Source organism: Theobroma cacao, chromosome 1 (genome assembly GCF_053813885.1).
Source record: "Theobroma cacao isolate CCN51 chromosome 1, ASM5381388v1, whole genome shotgun sequence".
Taxonomy (NCBI): Eukaryota; Viridiplantae; Streptophyta; class Magnoliopsida; order Malvales; family Malvaceae; genus Theobroma; species Theobroma cacao.
Genome location: NC_142639.1, coordinates 8,563,497 through 8,590,932, shown reverse-complemented (window position 1 = coordinate 8,590,932; position 27,436 = coordinate 8,563,497). Strand labels below are relative to the sequence as shown.

At 31.2% G+C, this 27,436-nt stretch overlaps 2 protein-coding genes and 2 non-coding genes across 6 annotated transcripts; 1 reads left to right on the top strand and 3 right to left on the bottom strand.

Annotated features, from left to right (window-relative positions):
• Positions 1-120: 120 nt before the first annotated feature.
• LOC18612002 (CCR4-NOT transcription complex subunit) lies at positions 121-10,450 on the bottom strand. Of its 3 annotated transcripts, XM_018113990.2 has the most exons (12): positions 10,169-10,449; positions 8,195-8,305; positions 7,625-7,699; positions 7,091-7,144; positions 6,643-6,788; positions 6,359-6,512; positions 6,145-6,282; positions 2,921-2,992; positions 2,761-2,834; positions 2,505-2,646; positions 1,223-1,301; positions 121-448 (listed from the first exon to the last, which is right to left on the bottom strand). In XM_018113990.2, the coding sequence occupies exons 1-12, from the start codon at positions 10,328-10,330 to the stop codon at positions 351-353; spliced, it is 1,305 nt and encodes a 434-aa protein (XP_017969479.1). In that variant the 5' UTR covers positions 10,331-10,449; the 3' UTR covers positions 121-350. The 3 variants fall into 3 exon arrangements, with proteins under 3 accessions (XP_017969479.1, XP_017969480.1, XP_088659017.1); XM_018113991.2 differs by lacking the exon at positions 1,223-1,301 and having other exon boundaries at positions 195-448; XM_088802891.1 differs by lacking the exons at positions 121-448; positions 1,223-1,301 and adding an exon at positions 1,674-1,897 and having other exon boundaries at positions 10,169-10,450.
• Positions 10,451-11,299: 849 nt separating this feature from the next.
• LOC148764505 (small nucleolar RNA snoR8a) lies at positions 11,300-11,392 on the bottom strand. Its single transcript, XR_016024341.1, has one exon. It is a non-coding gene; the product is annotated as a small nucleolar RNA snoR8a (small nucleolar RNA).
• Positions 11,393-18,930: 7,538 nt separating this feature from the next.
• LOC18612000 (putative carboxylesterase 18) lies at positions 18,931-20,193 on the top strand. The gene has a single exon (XM_007048549.3). The coding sequence runs from the start codon at positions 18,963-18,965 to the stop codon at positions 19,965-19,967; it is 1,005 nt and encodes a 334-aa protein (XP_007048611.3). The 5' UTR covers positions 18,931-18,962; the 3' UTR covers positions 19,968-20,193.
• A 2,748-nt stretch (positions 20,194-22,941) lies between these two features.
• LOC148764504 (U1 spliceosomal RNA) lies at positions 22,942-23,100 on the bottom strand. Its single transcript, XR_016024319.1, has one exon. It is a non-coding gene; the product is annotated as a U1 spliceosomal RNA (small nuclear RNA).
• Positions 23,101-27,436: the final 4,336 nt, after the last annotated feature.

Below are 27,436 nucleotides of genomic sequence, written 5' to 3'. Positions count from 1 at the left end.
AATGCAATGTCCAGTTGCATATCGTATCCCCTTAGTTATAGTTTTAGCTAATTAGTTCATTTTTTTTTTATCGTAATTTCAAGATTGACCAATTACAAAAAATAGGTATACACGAGAAAATTTTCCAAGAAGAGTGAGTTTTCTCATCATTTTAAGTTGATTTTATATAGAGCATGGACACATATGCTTATAGATGCTAGAATAGTACCACCTTATTCTGTTTATGTTACCAAAGTGCAACTGGTACGTAAAATTTGTGGCCTTTGAAAAGCTAAAGGAGCAGTAATCAGACCCCAAAGGACAACGATACTATCTACACTGTAGAAAATCGAGTTTACAAAAGGGATCATTTATTCTAAGGTTTTCAAAAGCCTAAACAAACCGGCTGCTTCTCTAATCCTTGAAAACTCGATGCAGAAGGCTTGAACTTCAATAAAGAGATCCTTAACTGCAAATACCAAAACATCAAATCCAAACATGCTCAACTTTCAGCAACAAGTAAATCATGCATATTACATAGATATCCCAATAACAGAGCATTAAGAAAAGAAACGAAGAAATAACCAGACACTGATTACATGCAATGTATGTTATTAATATAAAATCATAGATTAATATCTAAAGATGATAACTAGACAGATCAAATATTTGTCGGTGGTGAATGGTAACTCGTTAAGAAATTCTTCATAACCATGTACCACTATGCAATCACTTCCACGATAACAGCCAGTCAAATAGCAAACACACTCCTAGAACTACTACAAGGCCACTCCAGAACTTGGAAGGAAAGAAATAACCGTGAAGTAACATCACTATTGGTATTCAAATTAATGGATTATTATTTTACATACCAGGGGAAGAGTTCAAAACCTTCACAGGCAGAGCTATAATTTTGCAACATACCCAATAGAGCAACATAAAAGGCCAGCATCACACACACACGCACACACACACGCACGCACACACACAGGCGCACGCGAGCAGAGAGACAGACAGACACACACGCACACACAAAAAACCCTTATATTGTCATTATTAGACAACATTAGAGCATTTCTCCCATATTTATTTATTTCTTATGGCCAACTCTCGTCTTTAATTTAGTTGCCAAATGGAATAACCTAATAATAAGCATCTAATCATGTCTGCGTATATGTTCATGTTGTACATTAAATGACAAATACTACAACATCTTTGCCTACAAGAGAAATACCATACTCACCATCAATTATTCTGTTTCTGATTAAACTCTGTAAGAAAACACATACAAGTCGCACAAGCCTGTTCTGCATGTACTTATCCTGAAATTTAAAATGATTGTAACAGGTGACTCACAAACATATACATCATTATAGCACACACTTCAAAATGAAAAAAAAAATACATACCAACAAGAGCGCGCTAAGAAAACATCCAGTACTCATAAAAAATCATATCATTCCATACAAGGAGATACTAAAATTAGATCAAACCTTCAAATATTGAGCAAAAAAAAAAATCAAACCTTCAAATAGAGAAAGGAAGTTTCTTAGTAGACCTGAAGAATCAAAGAAATCAACCAGTAGCTAAACTAAATGGGTCTCGATCAAGTGAAAAGAAATCATGACTCAAATGAAAAATAAGGTAAAAACTTGGAAGAAACACTTTGAATTTTTATGGTCAGGTAGATAAGAAAAACAACAATAAGAAAATGGGGGAAAAAAGAAAAAATTTAGAAAAGAGAAGAAAACAGGACAATCAAACATGTCGTCAAATTATAAGCACAACAAGCTTAATGTTAATGGAGACATGGCATCAATATGACAGTTGACAAAGCCGATTTCATAACCTTTCTAGCAGGTGACCCACAAATAGATTTGGTTGTGATGTATTTCTTAAAATTCTGGCTATTTGATTGCTGAAATTAGAAGAATGGAATATTTAGTTAAGAGAATAAAACTCAAAAAGTAATTTTTGAAATTTGCCCTTGTTATAAGTTAAAAACAACATTTATATAACAGATAGAGAAGCTGTTAGTACTGCCCTCTTCCCTAATCCCTTCTACATGTAAAGGCAAACAACACTGTCAGATGTCTACATAGAATATCTTGGAAAGGTTTAAGGGACTTTTCCATCAATTAATGAGGATTTCTCAAGGAACTTTAAATGGCCTGAGAAATGACTGCTAATATTTAGTAATCTTTTCCATAATAGTCTTGCCTTCCTCTTAATAATGTCTCTATAGTCTTTCTTAAGGCCACATTCTTCACCCTGTCAAATACCTACATTGTCATCCTTTCTCTACCAACCATGTGATATCACCAACCCATTAGAATTAATTCCAGAACCCCACACAAGTGCAGGAGACAGGTCCTAGATGAATTTTTTTCATCTTCAATTACAAAGCATGTCCCACATATTACAATAACCAAACCAGTTGGTTAAAAGAAAAAACAAAAACAAAATATACAACACACAGACACATAATATATACATCCATACATATATTAATATATGGGAAGTACCTTGATGTTCTCGCAGGATGATATACAATTAGTTATGTACATACGTACAAATTCCTTTGGAAGTTCAACCGCAGTTGTGAGCCTGTTCACAACTTCCATGGAGTGTAGACTCATGTCCATGTTAACAAGAACTGTAAAATAGCTGGATACACAATTCCATGTGTATGTACACAGAAAAAGAAACTTCAGATGTTAGAAAGAGAATGTTGATTGCAATGTATTAAACAGAAATTTCACTGATTCAGCAAATGCATACTCAGAAATTTCAGGAGAATTTATCAACTTGGTCAGAACCTCTACAGCAATAAGCGGATTGTTTTCCACCAATTCCTGAAATTATGGGGGTTAAATGTCAAGGCAGCAGTACTATATTCTATATGTTACACGCCAAACTGTAGAATTCTCAAATAACATACAGGTAGCTTCCTTGGAGTCAATCCACAGTGATATACAAGCTTGGGGTCATTAGCTAGCTCCACCAGGACTTGCTGAACAGAAAAGACAAGTTCAGTCTTGTTTCCACCACAGAATCATCAGTGTGACAAATAGTAAAAGCAAGTCGTGGTTAAATCATTAGCAAAATGTATTCATAATAGCATTTAATAAGCAACTTGTGCTTTTTTCTATAAATAAGATGAACTATGTTAAACAAGCTGCCGCTTTACAGTAAGCATATTTTAACATATACTTTAGTGGAATCTAGATCCAAAGACACAAACTCAATTTTTTATTTGGTTTACCTTTTAGACCAACTTATCCAAAGTTACTCAAATACACCAAGCACAATATTCAAACAAAACCTACTCGTTAACACTTCATATAAAGCCAGATATTGCTAGAACAGTTTTAATGTATCAAAACATGTATACCTCTTCCAACGAATGTAAATCAGAATAATTCCCCATCATGAATAGAGCCATCTGGTGTCAAATAGATTTAAATAAGAAAAGCTTAACTGTTTCTTTAGGTAATTTACCAACAAAGGGATTCTTTCTCGGACAGGACATGTAAGGATTTCTTCATGATAACACATAGAAACTGAGACATTATGCATCTCACTTAAACAGGTGAGATTACTTGGTACTACATTATTACTTAAGACAGACATCTTAAAGTGGCAGATCCAACTATCAAACTCAAACTGGAGTGATCATACAGATTGTCATTGACTCAATCCCCTTTACCGGCGAATTCTTTGAATGTGTTGCTTTACATCATTGTAACAGAAGGGCTAAAACCAAGATTAGTACCTAAATGTTCAATGTAGCATAAAAAATTTAAGGTGATTCAATTAAAGATTACCTTGTCAATTTGGTTCAGTAAAGGCAGATCAGTCATGAAATAGAGCACATTCATACACGTGCCATCAAGTCACATGAGTAGTGAAGAAATTAGAGGTTCTGCTAGTGTGGTAAAATAGTTAATCAATTATTACAGCACACAATTAGTCCAATCAATCATATAAATATGATTATTTAATTTGAAAATTATCTTAAAACATTTGACAATTCACATTCAGTCATCCTCTCTCACTTCTCTCAACTTTTCTGTCCTTGTGTCTCCAATGCCACCAATGATAACCATTTGCGACCATAAAAGGTACACTATAAGTTCATGTGATTGATCAAGCCATATTTCTGATCACCTATTCATAATTTCTGGTTTTAGTTCCTTACTTCCTCATGTTATTTAATTTGCCAAACAAAATCAAGCTTAACATTTAGAGCAGCAAAATCTTAACCATATCTCATCACCATATGATAGCAACTAAAATCAGCCATTTGGAGAAGGACGAGGAGGAGAAGAAAACAGAGAGAGATTTGGATATGCAAAAACAGTGAAAGCTCTAGCCTCATTGCAACACTATAGAACAGTAACAGTGCCAAGTTTCACCCTAGCCAAGTACTGCTAATTCATGTCATAGGCAGCAAAGTAAATTTCTAGCAAAATTTTTTTTTAAAAAAAAAAAAAGCCCTATACAACCCTCCCAACCCACACCCAACCCCTGTTAAGAAGTAATAAAAAAATTAACACCCATGAACCAGTGACGTTCAAACCAAATTTTTAAAGGATTAATACCCTAAACACTGCTGGAAGAGTTTAAATACTCCACAAACAAATTTAATTTGATCAACACATGTCCATTTAACTATATCCGTTAACTTAATAATTTGATGTAGACTTCCCTTTCATAGATCAATGGATTTGTGACAAACATATAAACCTGCTTGTGGAGTTTTTAATTTCCACCAACAGTTAATATAATAACAGTCCATTTTTTATAACTACCAATCAACCACATACAGGTGCAATCAAAAGAGATTAGAATCTAACCAAGCCTTTTCCCATTACATGGATATATCGTGCCACTTGGGACCATATAACTATTTAGAACCATATCCACAATAAGTTCAGTAAATATGAGAACTTTTCTTTAATATAGTTTCCACCTGTCCTCTTTGGTCTTGATTTCCCCCTCCTGAAATAGGTATCCTCCATTAAATCACATCTTTTCAGAAGAGCATTTTTAGGTCTCCTCTTTACTTGTATAAACCACCTTGAACATGTTACCCTAATTTTGTGCCGGAGGGGCAACCGACACATACAAATACACACAAAAAGAGAAAAAGAAGAGCCCAAACAGGGAAAAAAGAACTTAGAATGACCATGGAAGTGCATGAGCCAGTTGTGCGCAAATGGATAGAAAGGTTGCAAGCCAGAAGAATGAACAAAGGGAGAAAAAAGGGGGAAAATAAAAAAAGACACGGGCAAAATAATCAGCTGCAAATGGCAGCACTCAAGAAGCAAGGGAGTGAGCAAAATGGTCTCTGTCAGTGGACAGAGAAGGAAAGGAAGGCAAATAACCCAAATGCTTTTCTTTTAGTAAAAATCAGGTCAAGTCAAGTTTATTGTTTGGGTAATTAGTTTGACTTCTGTTAAATTTTAAATTTTACTACTGGAAGACTCATGGCACATAAATGCAATAGGTACATTTTAGCCACATAGTGCCACAATTAGCCAGTAAAAGGTGCATGCGTACAGATGCAATCTACTCTGCCACTAAGCCACCAGAATGAAACCAAGTTCGTAAGATGAAGGCTTTAATTGGACAGAATCAAATATTAGATTCTACAATGAACATCTTCCTGACAGTTAGATCCTAATTGGGGGCTTTTGTTCTTATAAAAAACTTGATCACACCAGCATCAGTCCCACCACCAAACCAGTTAACCTGATAATAGAAATGTAAACTTGATGAAGAATAATTTACTCAGGTGTTCCAGCCTGGTTGGCTTCTTGAATAAGCCTGGTTGGCCAACCATTCAATTGCCTCTATGCTATGAGAGAAGTCCATGATATTAAAGTTGTTAAGGTTCACCAATTAAAGTCTGAATATTTACTTAACACACAACTTAAGCTGTTTTAGAACGTAGGTTTTGTTATACCACCCAAGTATCATGAACGTTTAAATTCAGTGATATTTATTAGAAGCAGTCTCAATGGACTAATCACTCGATGCAAATAAGAGCAGGTCTGTCAAATCTAAGACCAAAACAATGATGCCATGCAACTTTTACATAAATAAAAGCATAAGATATGCTTACTAGATGTACAAATATGATATTAAAGGGTATTAAACCTCTTGTTGGTTAGGTGCAAGTGGTCCCTTCAAAGCTTTTGCGATTAAGTCTCTCACAGCTGCTCCTCTGCTAGTATCAGCACACATCCCTTGATCCCATTGAAGCTCATGATTGTTATCAGGGTTGAGCCACACAAGCTGAAAAATGGTTGACAGGTAAAACAGGTGAACTCCACTAACCAATTAAATAACAGCCCCTGAGAAAATGTTTTACCTCCTTCTCATCCACTGGGAACCTAGGTGGAACAGGCCTGATCCAATGAGGAGCTAACCCCTCCAATGACAAATTCGCTATCAATCCACTTAGGGCTTCATCTCTGTCCCCAGATCCAAGTTTAGGTTTGGCTCCAGGTTGCAGCAAATCCAAGCTAATGAGAAAAATGTGAATTACTATTTTTCAAAAAAAAAGAGAAAAAATAGTGCATGAAACAATATTAAATGGAGCATTATATAAGGAATACAAAATAACAAAAGCAATAAACATCTCTAGAAACATACTCTGCTGAATTTGCATCACAACCACAGGGCAAATCAGGATCTGCCAACACATTTTTCACTGCAGTATTTTTTAATAAGCAAGAATATGGTTCTGGATGGACTTTCTCAAAATATTGTTGCTGTAACTGCTCTTGTTGTGGGAAAGTCTAATATCAAACAGATAAAATCTATCAGATGAACAGAACACTATAAATCTTAGAGGGAAAGGGTTAATAGAAAAAGGGAAGGGGGAGAGGGGAAAGATGGAAAATTGTTTTTCAACAAATGTCATTCAAGTTACTCCCCTCAACAAGAAACATGGGTTCTTTCACTAAAAACACAATTACATAGACAAAATTTGCACCAACTTGGCAGAAGAATCAAAACCTAACACAAGAAGAGCTGAACATTGATTCTTTTCATTAAAAAAAACCCACAAAACAAAGTTGTATTTACATGACTGACTTACTTGAGATGAAGGATCAAAATTGTTGATATAATCTGAAGCAGACTGTTTAAGAAACTGCATGAAAAATTCAACACCTTAATCAGCTATACATATCAGAAAACCAACAGCAAAAGGACAGGGACCAACTCTTACATGATAAACTCCTGCAAAAATCAACAACTAGCCATCCAAATTCCATATACACAAAAACACACTTTTACAAATTTGTGCATTTTCAAAAACCAAAATTTTTACATGTTTGGCACACCCATGTCCTGCAATCTGTCAAAATACAGAAAAATTGCTAGGACAGAGAAGTCCAAAGTAATATTCCTTTTTTCTCAATTTCATTCTTCCATTTTATGCATTTAACAGTTGAAGAAATGTAGGTTTCTGCAAGCAGATTCCTAAAATAGAAAAATATCCAAATCCCCCATGCCCTACTGTTTTGGTGATCAACATTTCTTACACATGAACATGAGTCCAAGACAATGCAACTAATTTAATAATCCCCCAACTTCTTGCAAATGGAGAGAGAGAGAGAATGAATCAAACCTCTTTATTGGAGTTGCTTAGCAAATGGAGAACAAATGCCCTCTCATATTTCTCAGCTCCATCATCACATGCAGCCTGTAAAATCCAGAAGAAATAAAAGACACACAAAAGAAAGGTATAAAAATAATAAAATAGGATTCTCTTTAAAAGGGAAAAAAAAACATGATATGGGCAACAATAATACAAGTGATGCAAGTTCAGTTTCTTTAAAAAAAGTTGTCTATTGTTCCACAATCACAAAGAAGTAAAACCTCTTTGACTAACTACGATACACTAAATATGATAGAATAGTTGCATTCAAAGGCACAAGAAATTTCAAGTCTTCAAACAAAGCAAAATAAGATGGAAAATTTTGCAACGACAGGCTTGCCCCAAATAGCCTAGCATGTTTTCCTGAACATACCCAGAGAAATATATGGCTTTTGTTACCCTAAATAAGCAACAAATAAAGTAGGCACAATAGAGCTCTCTCAATACATGGTTATGCCTGAATATGATAATATATAAAGAGATAAAAATTTGCTGAACTTGCTAAAACAAAACATAACAAGGATAATAAACTTGGCTTACATTTACAAGAAAAGATATAAATGGGTTTGCAGCAGACTTTTGAGACGAATAGCTTCGATGAAGAATAGCACATGCAACCAATCGTTCAGTTGAACTGAGCATTATTTTATCCTGGAATTATACAAGATCCGGTTAGTCAATCAACCCAAACATGTTAGCATGACATCCTCACTTTCTGAAGAACTATTAAAAAACTTGATTAAAAGTTTCAAATTTAATTTAGTGGGCAGCATTGAACTGTGTAAGATCTAAATGCTAAACAGGGAGCTATTACATCACACAGGAAGTTACACATGGATAATATTACCTCAATCTGTATCCTTAAAGAAAAAGACACTAGTATTTTCATTATTTTCAATTGAGAAGTAGCTCACAAAAAAAAAAAAAGTTCAATAAAACAGGAGGGCACTATGTGCCTTCGCCTTTTCAAAAAGGTGACAGTAGGTGCCAAAGGCCTGCACCTTGCCTGGAGGGTTCCAAGGTGGTTTTAATGGCTAGAACTTGCCTTAGCTAAACCTATAATACCTGACAAGATTTAAGCTTATAGAACATGTTCTACTGGTAAAATAAAACTCAAAAACTTATAGCACATAACTGAAGCACTTCTCAATGCTCTTGTTAACCAACAATCAAATCCAAATCAGCATTTGAGATGCCCAAAAATTCTATAACAGTCAAATGACTATAGTGATATCATATATAATACATTCTAACAGTAAACCGACATAAAGTCCATTGTTAAGCTTGAACCTTAAACAATAGAAGTACAAAAGCTGAATACAAAGTAAAGAATTATCACTCACAATTTTGCTGCAAACCCAATTAAGTATCTTCAAAAGTGAAGAGATCTGGAGAAAAATAACCTAACTAAAATAGAGTCCCTTGCATTTTAGGTTATTTTTCCTCACATTCAAGAATAAAATTCCAACTTTAAATTCATTCTCTAATCTCTTCCCCTATTATACCTCCTATTAAACCAAACAAACCAAATAAAAACCTAGCAGTTAGTACTTCTTATATTATTTAGGATTTTTTTTTATATGAGAGAAGCGCAAGATGGAGGAAGGTGGGTGGAAATTGGAAAGAGGAAAAAAAACTAGTTTTACTCAAATTTGATATAAGTGATTGCCTTTTTTGTCCATATTAACAAAAATAATCTTCCCATGTAGGAAGACTTGAGGAAAAAAATAAGCGCTATGTGAATTAAGTATTGTAGATTTACAGTATAGTCCACCTATTTTTTAAAAAGAAAAACCACTTTTCAAATGCTACCATGCAATGGATTAAAACAATTTTATTCTGTCACCACTAATCCATATTTCCTACCAAGCACGGTACAGGAAAGAGAATTATCCTTCCTAAATCCCTGTCTTTCTCTTTGCAATCACTCCTACAAAGCAAAGCCTTAATGTTTTAGGCTAATTGACAAATTAAAAGAATGCTGATGCCAATAAATCTCAGGAAGAAAAAGAAAAATGAGTGAATGATAACCATAATTTAACTCGTTAGACCAGCATGACACATTGATATCAGAACCAAACTTTCTTCTGCCAAATAAACAAAACAAACTCAACCACATAGAACCATAGATCTAAACTAATTATGAAGATTAGCAGACGCAGTGAGCATTTCTATCCGATATAAATCCTATTCCCCTGTCATTGACCCAAATTTCAAGTTCAGATTCTCTAGTACCATATTCTAACACAATGTTACCGAATTCCACCAAAAGCCACGGCAGCCAGCACAACTAAGCAAACAAACTTCTCAGTAATTCGCTAGCATTTTCATTTTAAATGGCAAGTAATAAGTTCACAGCCCCTGAACAGCTAGAATATAACTCGGAAATAAACCCTAAAAGTAGTAAGCAGATGAGATATGAGAGAAATTTCAAATCCGCAAAACCCTAAAACCCTAGAGAGAGAAGCTAAGAGAAAGGGATATTAGAAAGAGAAAGAGGAGAAGCGAAATGACCTGCAATAAAAGGGCGAGAGAATAGCAGACATTGAAATGGCGGAGCTTGGAATTGTTGAAGAATTCAGTGACTGTCTCTTCGATTGACTTTTGTTCGGACGACGATTTCAACATGTTCACTATCTGACACTGTTCTTCGAAATTCAGCATCTTCTTCCCCATTCTCTCTTCTCTCGGAATCTCTTTCTTGTAGTATTTCACACAAGAGTAAAGTTTTTCTGGAGTTTGCTCAGCTGGGAATCCACAGAAAAAGTGTGAAAGCAAAAGAACAGATATATTATAATACTACTGCTAATCTGCTACTCCATTTATAATAAACTCTTAAAATAAAAATTGGTCAAAATAGCCGTAAAGTCTCTATACTAAGATATTTTATTCAATTTAATCCTTCAAAATCGTAAAATTTTAATTTTTTAATTTTAAAAATTATTTCAATTTAATTTTTTTTCTTAACTACATCTAATTTTATCATTAAAAGGATGATGTTAGCGTTGACTTGACATATTTTGATGAAGTAGCATCAATACGATGGCGTGGCATGCCATGTAGCATCGAATAATGATATGGCATTATGTTGACATGTAATGTCACATAACAAATAAAAAAATTTTCAAAAAAAATATTTTCATACATAAAGTCAAATTTAGATGGATAACTTATATTATATTGAAGTAAAATAATATAAAAAGACTAAATTTTTTTTTTCTATTTATAATAGTATGAAACTTTAAAATTTATTTAACTTAGTTTTTAACTTGAGCTAATCTCAAATTCGTAAAATAGGTTGATTTAGTTACAACTTTCACAATTACAAATACCGATTCCTTGAGAATTATTCAACTCTTACTTAATTTATCTTTTATTTAAATTTATTCAAAGTTTCTTATAAAACGATTTTATTTAAGTTTAAATACCACAATCAAATTCTACTAAATTTAAATTTAAATTATTAATTTAGACCTACAAGAAATTTATAAATACAAAAAAATATAGTACAAATATTTCAATTATAATTAACTCTATCAACCATAAATACAATATTTAATATAGGAAATTTCAACCTAAAAAATATAACTTGAAATATTAAACAAAATAAAAACATAAAAAATAAATAAAAATTGAAAGGGTAGAGTAGCTCAAGTTCTATGGATGTAATAAGAGGTTTGTCATGCTCAAAGTAAGTAAATCAAAACGAGAAATTATTTTTATAATCATCACTAACTCCATATCTCTCTTCTTCATTTTTTAAAAGAAAAAACTAAATCAACCTATTTTGCTAATTTAAGTTCAGTTCAAATTAAAAACTAAGTCAAATAAATTTTAAAATTTTATACTATAATAAATAGGAGAAAAAATTTATTTCGTCTTCTTATATTATTTTATTTTAATATAATGTAAGTTATTTATCTAAATTTGGCTTTACGTATGAAATTTTTTTGAATTTTTTTTATAGAATAAAAATTCAAACTTAATTTTTGCAAAGAAAATAAATTAACGTACATATTTTAAAATCAAATAATCAAGTAATAAAATATTTATATATTTTTTAACACCATAAATCTTTTACACTTGAAATTTAGCTTAGTAATAAGTATATCGATTATCTACTTAAATATTTATTTTTTTTATATATTTTTTTTAATTTAATCCTTCAACATCTCATTTTTGTTCAATTTAGTTCATGTATTATATAGGTTTCTTCAATTTAGTTCCTATGATGTGGCACAAATGTTTTTTGAAAATTTTTTTGATCTATCACGTGGCATTAACATGTCAGCATGCTAGTGCCACATCAGTATTGCCATATCATCATTTAGTGCCACGTGGTATTGTCACGTCATTATGATGATGTCATATGGCATGTCATGTTATCATATTTGTGTCACGTCAATGCTGACGTCATCCCCTTTAATGGCAAAATTAGATGTCGATGCTATTAAGGAGAGAGACTAGATTGAAGTAATTTTTAAAATCAAATGACTAAATTGTTACGATTTTAAGTAAAAGAACTAAGTTAAACAAAATGCCCTAGTACAAAGGCTGCTCACGTATTTTGACAGATAAATTCAAAACCATGCCAACATGTGCACATCGGCTTTTGGGCTTTATCAAGCCCAATATGAGAACATCTCAATTTTGGGCTTAACATCTTATACTGTTTCCTATTGCCAACACTCACTCATTTATTCTTGCTGTTAACATACTTGTAGACTATTATGGTATATATTATAAAGAAGATGGCTAGTTTATTCAAAAGATTTAGATAGAGTATTTTGTTTTTATTGCAAATTGTTTAATTAGGCTTATAGTATAAGTAAACTAGCTAATGTTGTCACCAGAGATTAGAGAAACCTTAACATTAAGCTCGAAAGTCATGAAATGAGTAATGAGCATATTACTAATATGAGTTATTGAATTGATTTAGAAATGAAATTATTGAAAAAGAACAATTGATAAAAAATAACAAATAAAAAGAGATGAAGAACATTGAAAAAAAGTATTAACAAGAATTCTTGCTGTAATAAAAACTCTTAGTAAAAATAATTTGACTTTTCGTGAAAAAAAATGAAAGATATATCAAGAAAGTAATGGAAATTTTTAAGTATAATTGAAATGATTGCAGAATTTGATCCAATGATGAAAGAATATATTCAACGCTTTAAAGACAATAAAATTCATACTCATTACCTTGGACATAATGTACAAAATGAATTTGATAAATTTGTTAGCAAGTGAAAGTAGAAATAAAATTATTAAAAACCTCATAGAAGCAAAATATTTTTCAATAATACTTGATTGCATTCTAGAAGTAAGGCATTAAGAGCAAATGTCTTTTATATTACGATGTGTTAATATTTCATTAAGTCTAATTAAAGTTATGAAGTATTTTTTTGAATTCTTAAAAGTAGATGATATAACTGGGAAAGGTCTTTTTTATGCCATTGTAGATGAAATAAAAATATTGGGCTTGATATTAATAATTTAAAAGGACAGAGATATGATAATGGATAATATGAAAGGCAAGCAACAGGGAGTGCAAAAAAGAATTTTAGACTTAAATCCTAGATCATTTTATACACTATGTGGTTGTCACAATCTAAATTTAGTATTTGTAACATGACAAATTCTCGCACTAAAGCTATATCATTTTTTGACTGGTACAATGTAGATATTCATTATTTTCTTCTTCTACCAAATGATGGAAAATTTTATAAGACAATATATATAGTCTAACTCTTAAATTATGGTCACAAAAACGTTAAGACAATCGTAAAGCAATAAGATTTTAAGCTCCACAAATAAGAGATGCTTTATTGAAATTAGCAGAAGTTAGTGAAGATCTTAAAACTAAAAGTGAAGGTAATTGCTTAGCAATATATGAGCTTGAAAATTTTGAGTTTTTGTTGGGTATGACTACTTGGTATAATATATTGTTTGTTGTTAACTTTGTTAGCAAAAATTTGCAATCAAAAGATATGTGTATTGATGTTGCTTTAAAACAATTAAAAGGTTTTCTTTCGTTTTTTGACAAATATAAAGAAGAAGGATTTGCATCTACTATGATATCTTCTAAAGAAATTGCATTTAAAATGAATATAAAACATAAATTTCATGATATACGTATCATTCGTAGACAAAAACAATTTGATGAGAATGTTGATAATGAAATAACTTAATCTCTTGAAGAATTATTTAGAATTGATTACTTCTTATATATATTAGATCAAGCAATTTTTTTCAATCAAAAGTAGTTTTGAACAATTTAAGATATATGAAAATATTTTTGATTTTCTATTTAACGATAAAAGGTTAAAGTTATTAGACGACAATAGTTTGAAAGAATATTGCTTTAATCTCGAATGTTCCTTAAAATATAACAACTATTATGATATTGATAGTTTAGATTTATTTTTAGAGTTAAAAATTTTAAAAGAAATTATATAAATAGAAGAAAACAGTCCAATTGCATATTTAATCATATAAGAAGACTCAATTCTTTTCCAAATGCATATATTGCTTTTAGAATAACAGTAAGTATTGTTTCAAAATAAAGAAGTTTTTCAAAACTAAAATTAATAAAATCTTATTTAAGATCAACAATGTCTCAAGAAAGATTAAATGGATTGGTTATATTATCAATTGAAAAAGAAATATTAGAAGAATTTGATTATAAAAGTTTATTATAAATTTTGCATCACAAAAGCTAAAAGAATAAAATTTGAATAATTTTTTAATTTTTATAAAAAATGTCTCATTTAAATATTTCACTTTAAACTTTTAAACTAATTGAGTTGCCCCTACCAATACTTTGATGTGAACTTATTTTACTTCGTTGCTGAACACGCCATTTTGGAGTGCACAATTGAAGCTCATGTTGCTCACATTGTATCATCATTATTTACAAAATTATACACTATTGTTGGAAAAGATTCATAAAGGGAGTAACGGAGACAATGATCCCGTAAAAGTGAATAATCGATTAAATTGATCAAAAAATTGCATTAATCAATTTTGTATAAAAATTTAACGACATCAATCGAATTTTACACTTAATCGACTTTAATTGATTAATTTGATTTTAATCAAATTTTTTACTTTTAAGCTTATTTAATTACTTTTTCCTTTCAAAAACTCAAAGATATTTGCCAAAGTAATTACCCTTTTATATATATTTTTTAGAGTTTGTGGTTGTGATAAAGATTTCATTTACTATTTAAAAAATATTGATAAAAATAAATTGATATATATAGAGAAATAACTAATGAATACTAAAAAAGAAAAAATATTATCAAAGTTTAAAAGGTTTATTGAATAAATAATTGTTTGGATTACATGTATAAAGAAAAATATAATTATAGATCTGATCATGCAAAATCGGTATAGAACAATTTAATATGTTATCTTTACACAATAACAAATTTAATTTGTATTTATATTTTGTGTAAGTTTTATATGTATTTATTAATATTATATAAATTTGCCTCACTAAACATAAGGGTGGGCGTTTCCTCAGGTGCACTAGTTTCTTTGATTAACAACCGGTGCTATATGGATATAGTAGCTTCGAACTCGTTTTGAAAAAGCTTTCTTTATAATTTACTCATTTTTAAGTAAGTTTAAAAATTATAGATTTTTATTTTTAGTTCAAAAGATATATTTAATAGTTGGTAAAAGACTTATGATTATATACTCAAAACTCATCTATTTTTTATTAATGTGAAATCTATGATATAAAAGAACACAATAAAATAAAATTAAAATTAATATTATATTAAAAGTTTAAAATATAATTTTTTATTATTTTTTATAAATTATAAAAAATATATATTTGAAATTAAAATTCAAATATAATAAAAAGTAATATTTTTATTAACTTTTTTATTCTAAAATTATTTTTATCAATCAAATATTAAAATGGATTATAATAGTGAATTTATTTTATTTCATAAACTAATTTACATAATGACTTTTTAATTTTATTTTTATAATAAATTAAAATATATAATAATTATTTAATTTTATTAAATGAGTTAATAAAGTAAGATATAAAGATTGCTCTATCTGACTAGCTTACACTGGGTGACAGAAATACTTAATATTTCCACCTCTGGGCAGTTAAAAGAAGAACCAAGGCAAAGATTCTGCATCTGCGAAATATGGATGGTACATGGTTAGAAGATCAAGAAGAAGTTAGATTACATGCTGTTGATTTCTTTAGGAAGCTGTATTATAAGGAGACAAAAACATTACCAGCATATCCCATTAGAGGTAAGTTCCCTATGCTGAACAGGACAGATTATGATAGGTTGACCATGCCGGTTGGTGACAAAGAAGTTCATGAGGCCTTATTTGCCATGAAGCCAATGAAAAGCCCTGGTATTGATAAGATACACGCCTTGTTTTTCCAGAGTCAGTGGGATGTGGTGGGTTTGAGCGTGGTCAAGTACGTTCAGACAGCATTTTCAGGTGGCAAGATAGGTAATGAACTATGTAAGTCTCTCATTGTCTTAATTCCAAAAGCAGCGTCTCCAGAATATATCTCACAGTACAGACCCATCGGTCTACTTCCTGTCATATTCAAGGTATTAATAAAGGTAATAACGAACAGATTGAAACCATATATGTCTACACTAGTAGCAGAAACCCAATCTAGTTTCATTCTGGAGCGAGCAATCATCGATAATGTGATAGTGACTCAAGAAGTCATGCACTCATTTAGAAAGAAGAAATGTAGGGTGGGGTGGAATATGTTGAAGACTGATTTAGAAAAGGCCTATAATAGACTTTGCTGGGAATTCATACATGACACACTACTCGAGGCACATATCCTAGCTAGATTATTGATGTGTTAATTCAAAGCTGGAAGTGTTCCGAGTGTCAAATCTTTTGGAATGGTATGGCATCAGAATCCTTTTCACCATCTAGAGGCGTGAGACAAGGTGACCCACTCTCCCCTTATCTGTTTGTCTTATGTATTGAAAGGTTATCACATGCTATTAATATTGCAGTGGAGTAGGGATTGTGGAAACCAATTAAATTGGATCGTCGTTGCCTTCCTATCTCTCATCTTTTCTTCGCAGATGACCTCATCTTATTTGCTGAAGCATCAGTAGATCAAATGGAGATTATTAACGGAGTATTGGGCGATTTTTGTGCTTGCTCAGGGGAGCAGGTAAATGTTCATAAATCTTTCTTTTACTGCTCAGCAAATGTTTCTAAGGAATGTATTGAGAATCTCAGGAACATATCAAGCTTTTCTTATTCTACGAATTTAGGCACTTACCTTAGTGTCCCATTATTTCAAGGTAGGAAAGAAATCACATCCTTTAAATTTTTGGAGGATAAAGTTAGAAGTAAACTGAGTAGTTGGAAAGCCTCTTCGCTATCCTTTGCTGGTAGACTTATGTTAGTTAAATTTATACTATCTACTATTCCATATTATGTAATGCAAACAGTTTCGATTCCCCTAGATTTCTGTAAACGAATGGAACATTACTGTCGAAATTATCTTTGGGGTGGTGATGCTGATCATAAACGCATTCACTTAATTAAGTGGAATCAAATATGCAGACCTAAGGAGGAAGGAGGTTTGGGTGTGAAAAGGCTACGTGATGAACAATGCCTTCTTGATGACATTGTTATGGCAACTAATGACTCATCCTAAGTCCCTATGGGTTAGTATTATTAGTGGAAAGTATGACTTCAATATTGATCAATGGTCTAGCGCAATCAATTGTCATAGAGTATCGCATACTTGGATGCACTGAGTAAACTGTGGAATGTCTTCAACAATAATTTACGATGGGTTATAGGTGATGGTCTCTCGATCCGCTTTTGGAAAGATATTTGGTTGGAAGATATCCTTATTTTAGAACAGGGCCATGCTCCTAATATTGTAACAAGTGAGAATTGTTGCTTTCGGGAATTCTTATTAGATACTGGTGAGTGGAATTGTGAGAAGCTAGCTACCTGCCTACCTAGTGAGTTAGTGAACAAGATTCTGATGTTTCTTTGTCCATCGTTATCTTTCAAACCAGATACACCATATTGGGCTCCATCAACTTCAGGGGTTTGTACTGTTGTGTCAACATATGAAGTGTTGCGGGAGGATTATCCAAATTACATAGGACAACAAAGCAGAACATGGGCTATTGTGTGGAAGTGGGATGACCCTCAACGGATACGCACTTTCCTAGTGCAATGTTTTCATGGAAAGTTATTGACTAATCTAGAACGAATGAGAAGGAACATGCCATCTTCAGCTACTTGTGTGTTATGCTCAGTATCAAAAGAATCAGTATTACACCTCTTAAGAGATTGCCCACACTTAAAAGAGGTATGGTTGAAATTGGGGTCACAAATGGGCTATGGGAACTTCTTTGATTTATTTCTGTCAGATTTGCTATTAACTAATCTAAAAAATTATAATGTTTGTGTTGATGGTATCCCCTGGGCTATTTTATTTGGTTTTACTTGCTGGTATATTTGGAAGTGGAGGAATGTGAAAGTTTTTGAAGGAAAGTTGATACCCATGGATAGGAAGTTATCGATGATAAAAGGCTTAGCTGCTGCATCATATCATGCTGTCCAAATTCCCTGCACACGTAGTAGGCCGAATGGATATAAAAGAGAAATGCTGGTTGGATGGCAAAACCCCCCACAAGGTTGGGTGGCAGTAAACACTGTGGTGCATTACGTCGTAATACAAACTTGGCTGCTGTAGGTGGTGTTTTACGGGACTACAACTGATATTGGTTAAGTGGCTTTACTGCAAAATTGGGGAAGTGTTGAGGGCCAAGTTATGGGGAGTCTTACATAGCCTTCGTATAGCAAAGGAGAAAGGATTTCGAAGGATATGGCTACAGGTGGATAATAAAATTGTGGTTCAGGCAATTACCTCTAGTGAATCGCATCCATGTGCGAATTCTGATTTACTAAACGCTATTCATGGACTGTTGCAACTCGACTGGGAGGTAAAAATTTATCATATTTATCGAAAACGAAATATGGTAACTGATGGTATGGCCAACATTGATTTTAATTTAGATAGTCACTTCATTTTGTTTGATGTACCACCTTTAGAAATCAGTTCAATGGTGTTCAATGATGTATTGAGGGTTTGTTTCCCAAGAATGTTTAGAAATTAATAAAAATTTCCGTTCCAAAAAAAAAAAATTGCTCTGTCTAGGTATGTGGTCCAACTCTTACCGCCCCAGGTAGCATTTATTAATTACACTAGTTAGAGGAGTATAAAGTATTTTCGTTCAACCAATTCCGTAAAGTCCGTCAAAACATGACTAATCAACGCACCAAACCATCCCTCCCTTGGAGAACTAGGATCTCCATCTCCCTAATCTCCACCCTCAATGATGCCGCCTGCCGCCCCAATGGCACCATCAACCGCCGCCTCCTCCGCTTCCTCGACCTCCAGGCCGCCCCTAACCCCAAACCCACCAACTCTGTCTCCTCCTCTGACACCACCCTCGATGCCACCCGCAATCTCTGGTTTCGCCTCTTCACTCCCTCCCTCCCCTCCGATCTCCTCCTTCCCGTCGTCATTTTCTTTCATGGAGGCGGCTTCATCTGCCTCAGTCCCGCCACCCACGCATACGACGCCGTTTGTCGTAGGTTCGCCCGCAAGCTTCCTGCTTTCGTTATCTCCGTCAATTACCGTCTCGCTCCTGAACACATCTACCCTTCTCAATACGACGACGGATTTGACGTTCTAAAGTTCCTAGATGAGAACCGCGCCACTATCTTACCTGAAAACGCTGACCTGTCACGGTGTTTCTTAGCCGGAGACAGTGCAGGTGCCAACCTGGCTCACCACGTGGCTGTCCGGGCTTGCCAGACTGGGTTTCAGACATTGAAGGTGATGGGGGTAGTTTCCATACAGCCATTTTTCGGAGGAGAGGAGAGAACGGAGGCGGAGGAGCAGCTAGTTGGGTCGTTGCTGGTGTCTGTGCCAAGAACAGACTGGTGCTGGAAGGCGTTCTTGCCCAATGGGTCGGACCGAGATCATGGAGCGGCGAATGTGAGCGGACCCAACGCAGAGGATATATCGGGCTTGGATTTTCCGGAAGCGATGGTGGTAGTGGGTGGATTTGACCCATTGAAGGATTGGCAGAAGAGGTACTATGAGTGGTTGAGAAAATCCGGTAAAAAAGCGACGTTTTTGGAGTATCCCCACATGATCCACGCATTTTACCTATTTCCAGAATTGCCCGAGGCTTCTCAGTTAATTCTGCAGGTCAAAGATTTTATGACCAAGTGTTGGTCCGAACTTCAACACGATTGAAGTGTATACGCATCCAGTCTTATGTTTTGTCGGGTTTAGGGTATGAACAATAGAAAAAAAATAGTATCAGGGTATATGAAGAATATGAAGATGGGATGGCATGCACTAAACTACTGCGAATACCCTAAACCCAAATCTCCTTGCACTTGAATATTGGGTCTAATAATAAAATGTATGTATTTTTCAATAATAATTTACATGTGTTTTTAGGACTCCAACTCAAAAATTTTAGTTTCAATTTTTTTCCCCAAAATCCATCAGAAAACCTAAATTAACAATATGGAGCAAACCATCTACCAATTGAATCAAACATGTAAGATTTTACAAGAAATTAGCTGATTATCCGTGCTTTACTGTAAGGTTAAATTTCATTGAATAGATTTCATAGATAATTGTTGTAAATTTATATTTTACAGTATTTTTATTTTTTGCATGCATTAATACATGTTCATTTTTGTTATATTAAAAATATAAATTGAGAAATTTTTATATTCGATATTTTTCAAGAAATTATTTAGTAAAAAATAAGAATTAATGAAGCAAAAAAAAATGATGGTGTAAAAGTTTCATTTTTTTAATGATTTTATTCTTTTTTCTTCCTCCTTTCTCATTTTGTTTCTTTTACAAAAAAAAAAATTAAAACATTTTAGTCACATTAAAAATCCAAACATTTAGATCAAATATGTTTGTTTCTTTTGTGAAAGTATTTGTTTGAAAATATTTAGGAAAATGGGTAAAAACTAGAAAATGGAGGAAACAAAGGAAAATAATAAAGAGGTCCAATTTGTTCATCAAATTTTACTGTTTGATTTTTAAAAAAAGTTTTTTAAAATTATATTTTTAAAAGAAATTATCTTAAAGGAAGGAAACATAAAGAAGTGAAAATGGAACATGAGAAAAAAAGAAGAATAGTAGAAATTCAGACTTTTATTTTACTTTTATTCCCCTTTTAGTAAATATATTAATCTTCCTTCTTCCTTTTTTTTTTATTCAAAAGAACTCAAAATATTTTTGATTAAATTTTTTAAAAACAAATGCTTGACTAAATTTATATACTTAAAAATGTTCTTTTCTCAAAATTAATCTAAGTTATATTAGTTTTATTTGAAGATATTGCAAAAGAAAAAAATATAAAGAATAAAGAATAGAGGAGAGTAAGAAAAGTCGAAAAACCAAAACGTTTTTAATTGTTTTGTTGCCTTTTTTTAGTTTTTTTCTTTTTTTCCTTATTTTATTTTATTTTGTTGCCTTTTTTCAAATTTTTTTTCTCTTCTTTCTTTTTTTCCTTATCTTTCCTTTTGAAATAAAAAAACTAAAGTATACTTTATAGTATCCTTAAAAATCCTAAACCTTAAAATCAATATAATATTTGTACATAAACCTGACAATTTGGTATAAGATACATTAGCACGACACGAATTTAAATAGATTTAAATTTAAAATAATCGTGTTTCAAATCTAAACTTCATCATACTCGCTTAACTTTTTTAAGATGTGATTAATTAATTATATTATCGTATACTCGTAAATTTTGTGATTCATTTATTTAATTGTGTTCATGTGTTAGTTGTACGTTTAGTACATGATTAACATTAGTTTATTAATTCATATAAATACTAATATTTTTATAATGAAGATTTATTGATATTGAATTTTATTATATGTTATAAATATATTATAATATTTATAAGTTTTGATCAAATATGTATGCTTGCTAGCTTTTTTTTTTCAAAAATAATCTTAAATCATAAATTTTTTAGTGAAAGTATTTGTTTGAAAATATTTGGGGAAAACGGTAAAAAATGGAAAATGGATGAAACAAAGGAAAATAATAAAAAAGTCTGATTTTTTTAAAAATCTATTAAAATTCAAAACATATATTATTTTTTTAATTTTAAAAGATGCAAATTTGTTCATCATTTTTTTTTTATGCTTGGTGCCAAAGCCAAAAGCAGGTTTGGGCTTTATGATTACAAATAAAATATCAAACTTCATTATTTGATTTTTTTAAAAAGAAATTATCTTAAAGTAAGGAAACATAGAGAACTGAAAATGAAACATGAGAAACAAATAAGAATAGTAGTAGAAATTCAGATTTTCATTTTACTTTTATTCCCCCTTTAATGACGATATTGTTCTTCCTTAATCCTTTTTTTCTTTAAAAGAGCTCAAAATATTTTTGATCAATTTTTCAAAAATTAAATTCATTGACTAAATATAGAGCTTAATAATGGCTTTTGTTCCCTCAAAATCATTCTAAATTATATTATTTTTATTTGAAGATATTTTAAAGGAAAAAATTAAAAAATAAAGAATAAAGGAGAATAGGAAAATTAAGAAGAGTTGAAAAACCAAAACTTTGTTTTGTTGTTTTGTTGCTCTTTTTTTCAATTCTTGTTCTTTCTTACCTTTCTCTCTCTTTTATTTTTAATTTTTAATTTTGTTACTTTTTTTTCTCTACTTTCTTTTTTTCCTTTATTTTTTCTTTTGAGATAAAAAAGCTTAAGTATCCTTTGTAGTATCCATACAAATTCTAAAATATTGTTATATTATATATAAATTTGATAGTTTTATATAAAACAATATGAGATACAATTTTAAGAATTTTTAAATTTTAAAATAATCGTGTATTAATCGTATTGATACAATTAAGACATAGATAGATATTTTATATTATGATAAGTTTAATTAATTATATTATATTTATATTTATTTATATATTTATTAATATTTTATATTTATATGATATAATTGAGAAATAAAACCAAAAATTTTCAGATCTAATTATAGGTAAATGTGTGAGTACATTGGGGAGGGAGAAAACTACTGGGTCAACGATGCATGTCGTTATCTCTTAAAGGAGCTGGAAAAGTGGTTGAGAATTGGATGCGTGTGGGGCACAGACATACGAAATAATCGAATTTGCTTTGGATACAACGGCAGCTCACAGGTAGAGTCTTTTTCTTTTTTTTTAACAGGGGCCGCGCGAACGCAGGCCCCACTACCACAAATTATGACGTAGTCTCTCCCACTTGGGGAGACCTTAGGCAAGCGCCCCTCCTAAGTGCAATGGAGGCCGCTTACCTAGGCCATGGGCCTTAATGATCACCCGTTGAGCCGTCCAGGTAAGTAGAATACAGGTAGAGTTATAAATGCATGGTCCTTCCATTTATCATCAGTTGTTGAGTTCGGAAGGCTGATTGTGTTGGGCTGCTGTCAATTGGACAGCTTTATACACATTTTCTCAAAATATGTCAGCTCATTAATAAGAAAAATTAAATATTTTTAAAGACTTAATAGTAAATATATTAAACTTTTTTTTTAAATTAAAAAAAGAGATTCGAATTTATTCTTTAAATAGAAAAATTATTTATCAATTAATACATTAAATACTTAAATATAAATATATTAAAATTTTATTATTTAATAAATGAAAAATCAAAATCTTTTATTTTCTTCTAACTTTCTCTCCCTTCTCTTCCTTTTCCTTGTTCTCTTTTATCTCTTCCGGGTTTCCCTTTAACCATTGTCTCAAGTTTTTTTGTGTTGTTTCTTATATCTCTCCGATAAAACAAAATCTTAATAATAAAAGCAAAATTGCCAAAAAGAAAAGGCACCATGGATTCTTAGCAAGAAACAGGTTTGGACAAAATAAGAAATTATAACTAATGATTAACTTAGTCAAATTATCGTTTATCATTTTATGTAATGTAATGTTGATATGACATACTAACATGTAATAATAAATGATGATATAACATATTGATATAACATGATGTCATTATCATATAGTATTTTTTTATCTTTCGCATTAGTGTCATGTCAATATCATATGATATTTTAATTAATAATAATTAATTAATCATTAATAACTTATTTGATTTAAAATAAAAATACATGAACTTATTGAATATAATAAAAAATAATTTTTTTTAAAAAAATTTAAATAGTTTGGAGACTTTTTTGAGTATTATGCCTATATCAAATTCACGAATACTATGACAAATTCATATATTCACATTACAAACATTACAATGTACTTATTATTTGTATTAGATATATATAAACGTTTTAAATAAGTAACTTTGTAACTTAAATATCAAGATATTTTTTTTCCTTCAAGATTGGGATCAGGTGGTAAATATCAAGATATTCAAAAAAAGGAGGAAATTATGAGGAATAGTCTTTTTTGATAAGGACATTTTAAAAATAACTATCAAAATAAATTTAACTGTTTTTAGCCATATTTAGCCATAATTTGACAAAAATACCCTTGAAACTATTTCAAATAAATTAAACCATTCATCACAATTTCTCTCCATTTGTATTTTTTATTTCTCTTTCACTATCCTAGTCTTTCAAATTTTATCGATTTCTCTCTTCTGGATTCGTCTGCTATGCTTCTGATTTCTCTTTCCTGCATTTTCAAATATCTCTTTCTTACGCTTTCAAGACACCAAGCAATAGTTTTGATGTGTTTGGGTGGGTGGCTATTTGAAAATTTTGATTTTTAGGTATTTTAGGTAAAGCTAAAATGGTAGAAATGATCACAGATGTTTGAAATAGCTTTTAATTGAATCAATTCGGGATCTAAACACCAATAAACTCAAAAAATTGAAATTTATAAACCTAGGTTTTCAAAAGAATTTGTTTTTATTTTTAGTTGAAATAGGTGTTTTAGATAAGAAAATTTATGTTTTAATTTATGAAAATATGTTAAAAACACTTTAATCGAAGCCAAATGGTCAAAAAAACAAAAAAAAAATGAAGAGAGTTGAGAGGATTTGAAGTTTTGGTTCGTAAGTAACAACAACATTTTAGACATTAAAGTGTAACAAAATGTTTTTTAATATGGCATATAACAATAATATTTTTTTAACATGGCGTGTAACAACAGTATTTTTTTTTCAACATGGTGTGTAACAACCTTTTTTAACCATGACGTGTAACAACAGTATTTTTTTCAACATGACGTGTAACAACCTAACCATGGTCACATATTTTTGTACATGATGTGTCACATGTTTCTATACATGGTGTGTAACAATCTAACCATGGCGTGTCACATGTTTTTGTACGTGATGTGTTACATGTTTCTGTACGTAATGTGTGTAACAACTTAACCATGGCGTGCCATATGTTTTTGCACATGACGTTTAACAACTTAATCATGGTGTGTAACATTATAGCGTGTAATTTCATTATGGGTAATTTTGTCCAACTTGATTAAAAATAGTTAAAATTATAAAAGGTTATTTTTGAAAACATCTTATCTTTAAGGGTTATTTTTAAAAATGCCCCTTTAAAAAGGTATTTTTTATGGGTTGAAAACTCAATTGGATACTAAAATCCAAATTTGAATTTTTTTTTTCGGTGATGTGTCACAGAAATAAGCATAAGTAGACCAACATGAAAACCAATTGGGTCCTAATAAATTAAAGGATGTGATATAAATTTAAAAAAAAAAACTAAGTTTAAATTAAAATCAATTAAGTCGACAAAGAAGAAATATAATTAAAAATGTAATAAATTTACCTTAAAAAATTAAATAGGATATCTAAGACAAATAAACTATCAATATAACATTTATATTTATATAAATATTATTATATTATTTATTTTTAATTTGAATTGGTTTAAAATTTTACCAAACCAAATTGAAACCAAAATATTAATTCAGTTTGGTTTCAAAATGATCAAATTGAGAAATTTTCACTCTTCAAACCAAATTGATCTAATTAGTTTGATTTAGTTTTTCAATTTTTAACAACTAGTATAAATCCTACTTATTAATGCATATATCATGTATCGAAACTTTAACCTAATTTCGTGTGAACTTAAATTTTGAAAATCGAGCATTGAGACTGTTAGGTCGCTTAAACTGCTATACGCCGAGCTGCCTGACTTACTTCGACTAGACCGAACTCTTGGGATGTGACATGGAAAGTGGATTTTCTGTCTACCCAACTTGATGAAGAAAGCTTTGCGAGCCTTAATTACAAATGAATGAATTATGTGCTCATTGTCTTGTGCTATGTTATGAGAACCAGCTAGCATTTGCCAATAAGCAATTACTCTATAATTATTCGATAATCTACAATAATAGTTCGTACTTATCCTACTGTTACTAGATTACTACCAAACACAAATGAGCAGTTATAATTATTGCATTGCAACTAAAATGAAAAGCTTAGTTCAAAAAGAAATAAAAAAAATGTTTGGATTAATTCAATTTGTTCCTTTACTTACATCAATCAGTAGTAAGAAGGAATTGAAGGAAATGAAGAGCAATTCTACCATAATAAATTGAAAAGAAAACAAATTAAACTGGGGATAAGGTTTTGTGAGGGAACGATATGATGGGAGTTTGTTCAAGCTCGTATTTATGCGTTATGAGTCAAATGTTTTTGACGACCAACGATAGCCAAGATTATCCTAACAAGATGGTTACATGCAGCTAGACCTATCAAAATGGGCTTGGCTCATTGGGTCGGCCTATTTTCTATTAAATATGAGGTGGGTTGAGTTTAGAAATTTGACCCATATTAGAATCGGACTTAAATGGGCTAACCCATCAAATCAGTGGGCTGGGATGGGCTGGGGCGAGTCAACTCTATAGGTCAAAAAAAATAATTTTAATTAATTTAATAATTTTATATATTTAACTATATAAAATTAATAATTTAGTTACTAATGGTATTTGCTTATTTTATATATTTTAATATTTTTAATCTTTACTTATCAAATTAATAATTTTAATTTAGATTAAAACTTATTATCTCTTTTTCTTTTATGACAATGAATATTATATGATGAATTGATAATAATTCAGACCTTGAGACATCATTGCTATTTAAAAAAGATTTAAATGTTTTGCTTGAAGATGAGGATTGAGGAAGATATAAATGAGTCTTGAAGTTTTTATTATTTAGTTATATACTTATATTTATGGGATAGTAGTTGGTGTTAAAGATTTAAACTTTATTTATGTAATTTATTTATTTTTTTATATTTGGTGTAATTTATTTATTTGTAATATATTTTTATTATTCAATTTATGGATTAAATCATAGAACAATTTTATTGATAAAAAATTTGTTAAGTAAAATTATAAAAATGAATTTTTTTAAAAAAAATGGGCTGGCCCAACTCGACCCATGGGTTAGCAAAGGGTGGGTTGGGTTGAGGTTTTGATAGTCCATGTAAAAAATAGGCTGGCTAGGCCCAACCCATATTTTTTCAACCCACAAGGGCTTGGGCCGGGCCAGCCCATATTGACAGCTCTACATGCAACCCATACTTATGTATGAGTCAACCACGTTTGAAGAGAGTTGTAAAGACATGCATGGTGGCCAGGATTACAGTAACGGAGTAAATTGGTTGGCTGTTGAAGGTTGAGGGGTTCCAAGTTTGGCATATAACAAAATTATTCATGAACACCTAATTTCAATGCATCAGTTGCATATATA

Coding starts and splice junctions, on each gene's coding strand:
- LOC18612002 (XM_018113990.2), bottom strand. CDS start 10,330: ATGGGGAAGAAGATGCTGAATTTCGAAGAACAGTGTCAGATAGTGAAC. Junction 7,700..8,194: donor TTATATCTTTTCTTGTAAAT/GTAAGCCAAGTT, acceptor TGGATTTTACAG/GCTGCATGTGATGATGGAGC. Junction 6,789..7,090: donor ATTTTGATCCTTCATCTCAA/GTAAGTCAGTCA, acceptor GTTTGATATTAG/ACTTTCCCACAACAAGAGCA.
- LOC18612000 (XM_007048549.3), top strand. CDS start 18,963: ATGACTAATCAACGCACCAAACCATCCCTCCCTTGGAGAACTAGGATC.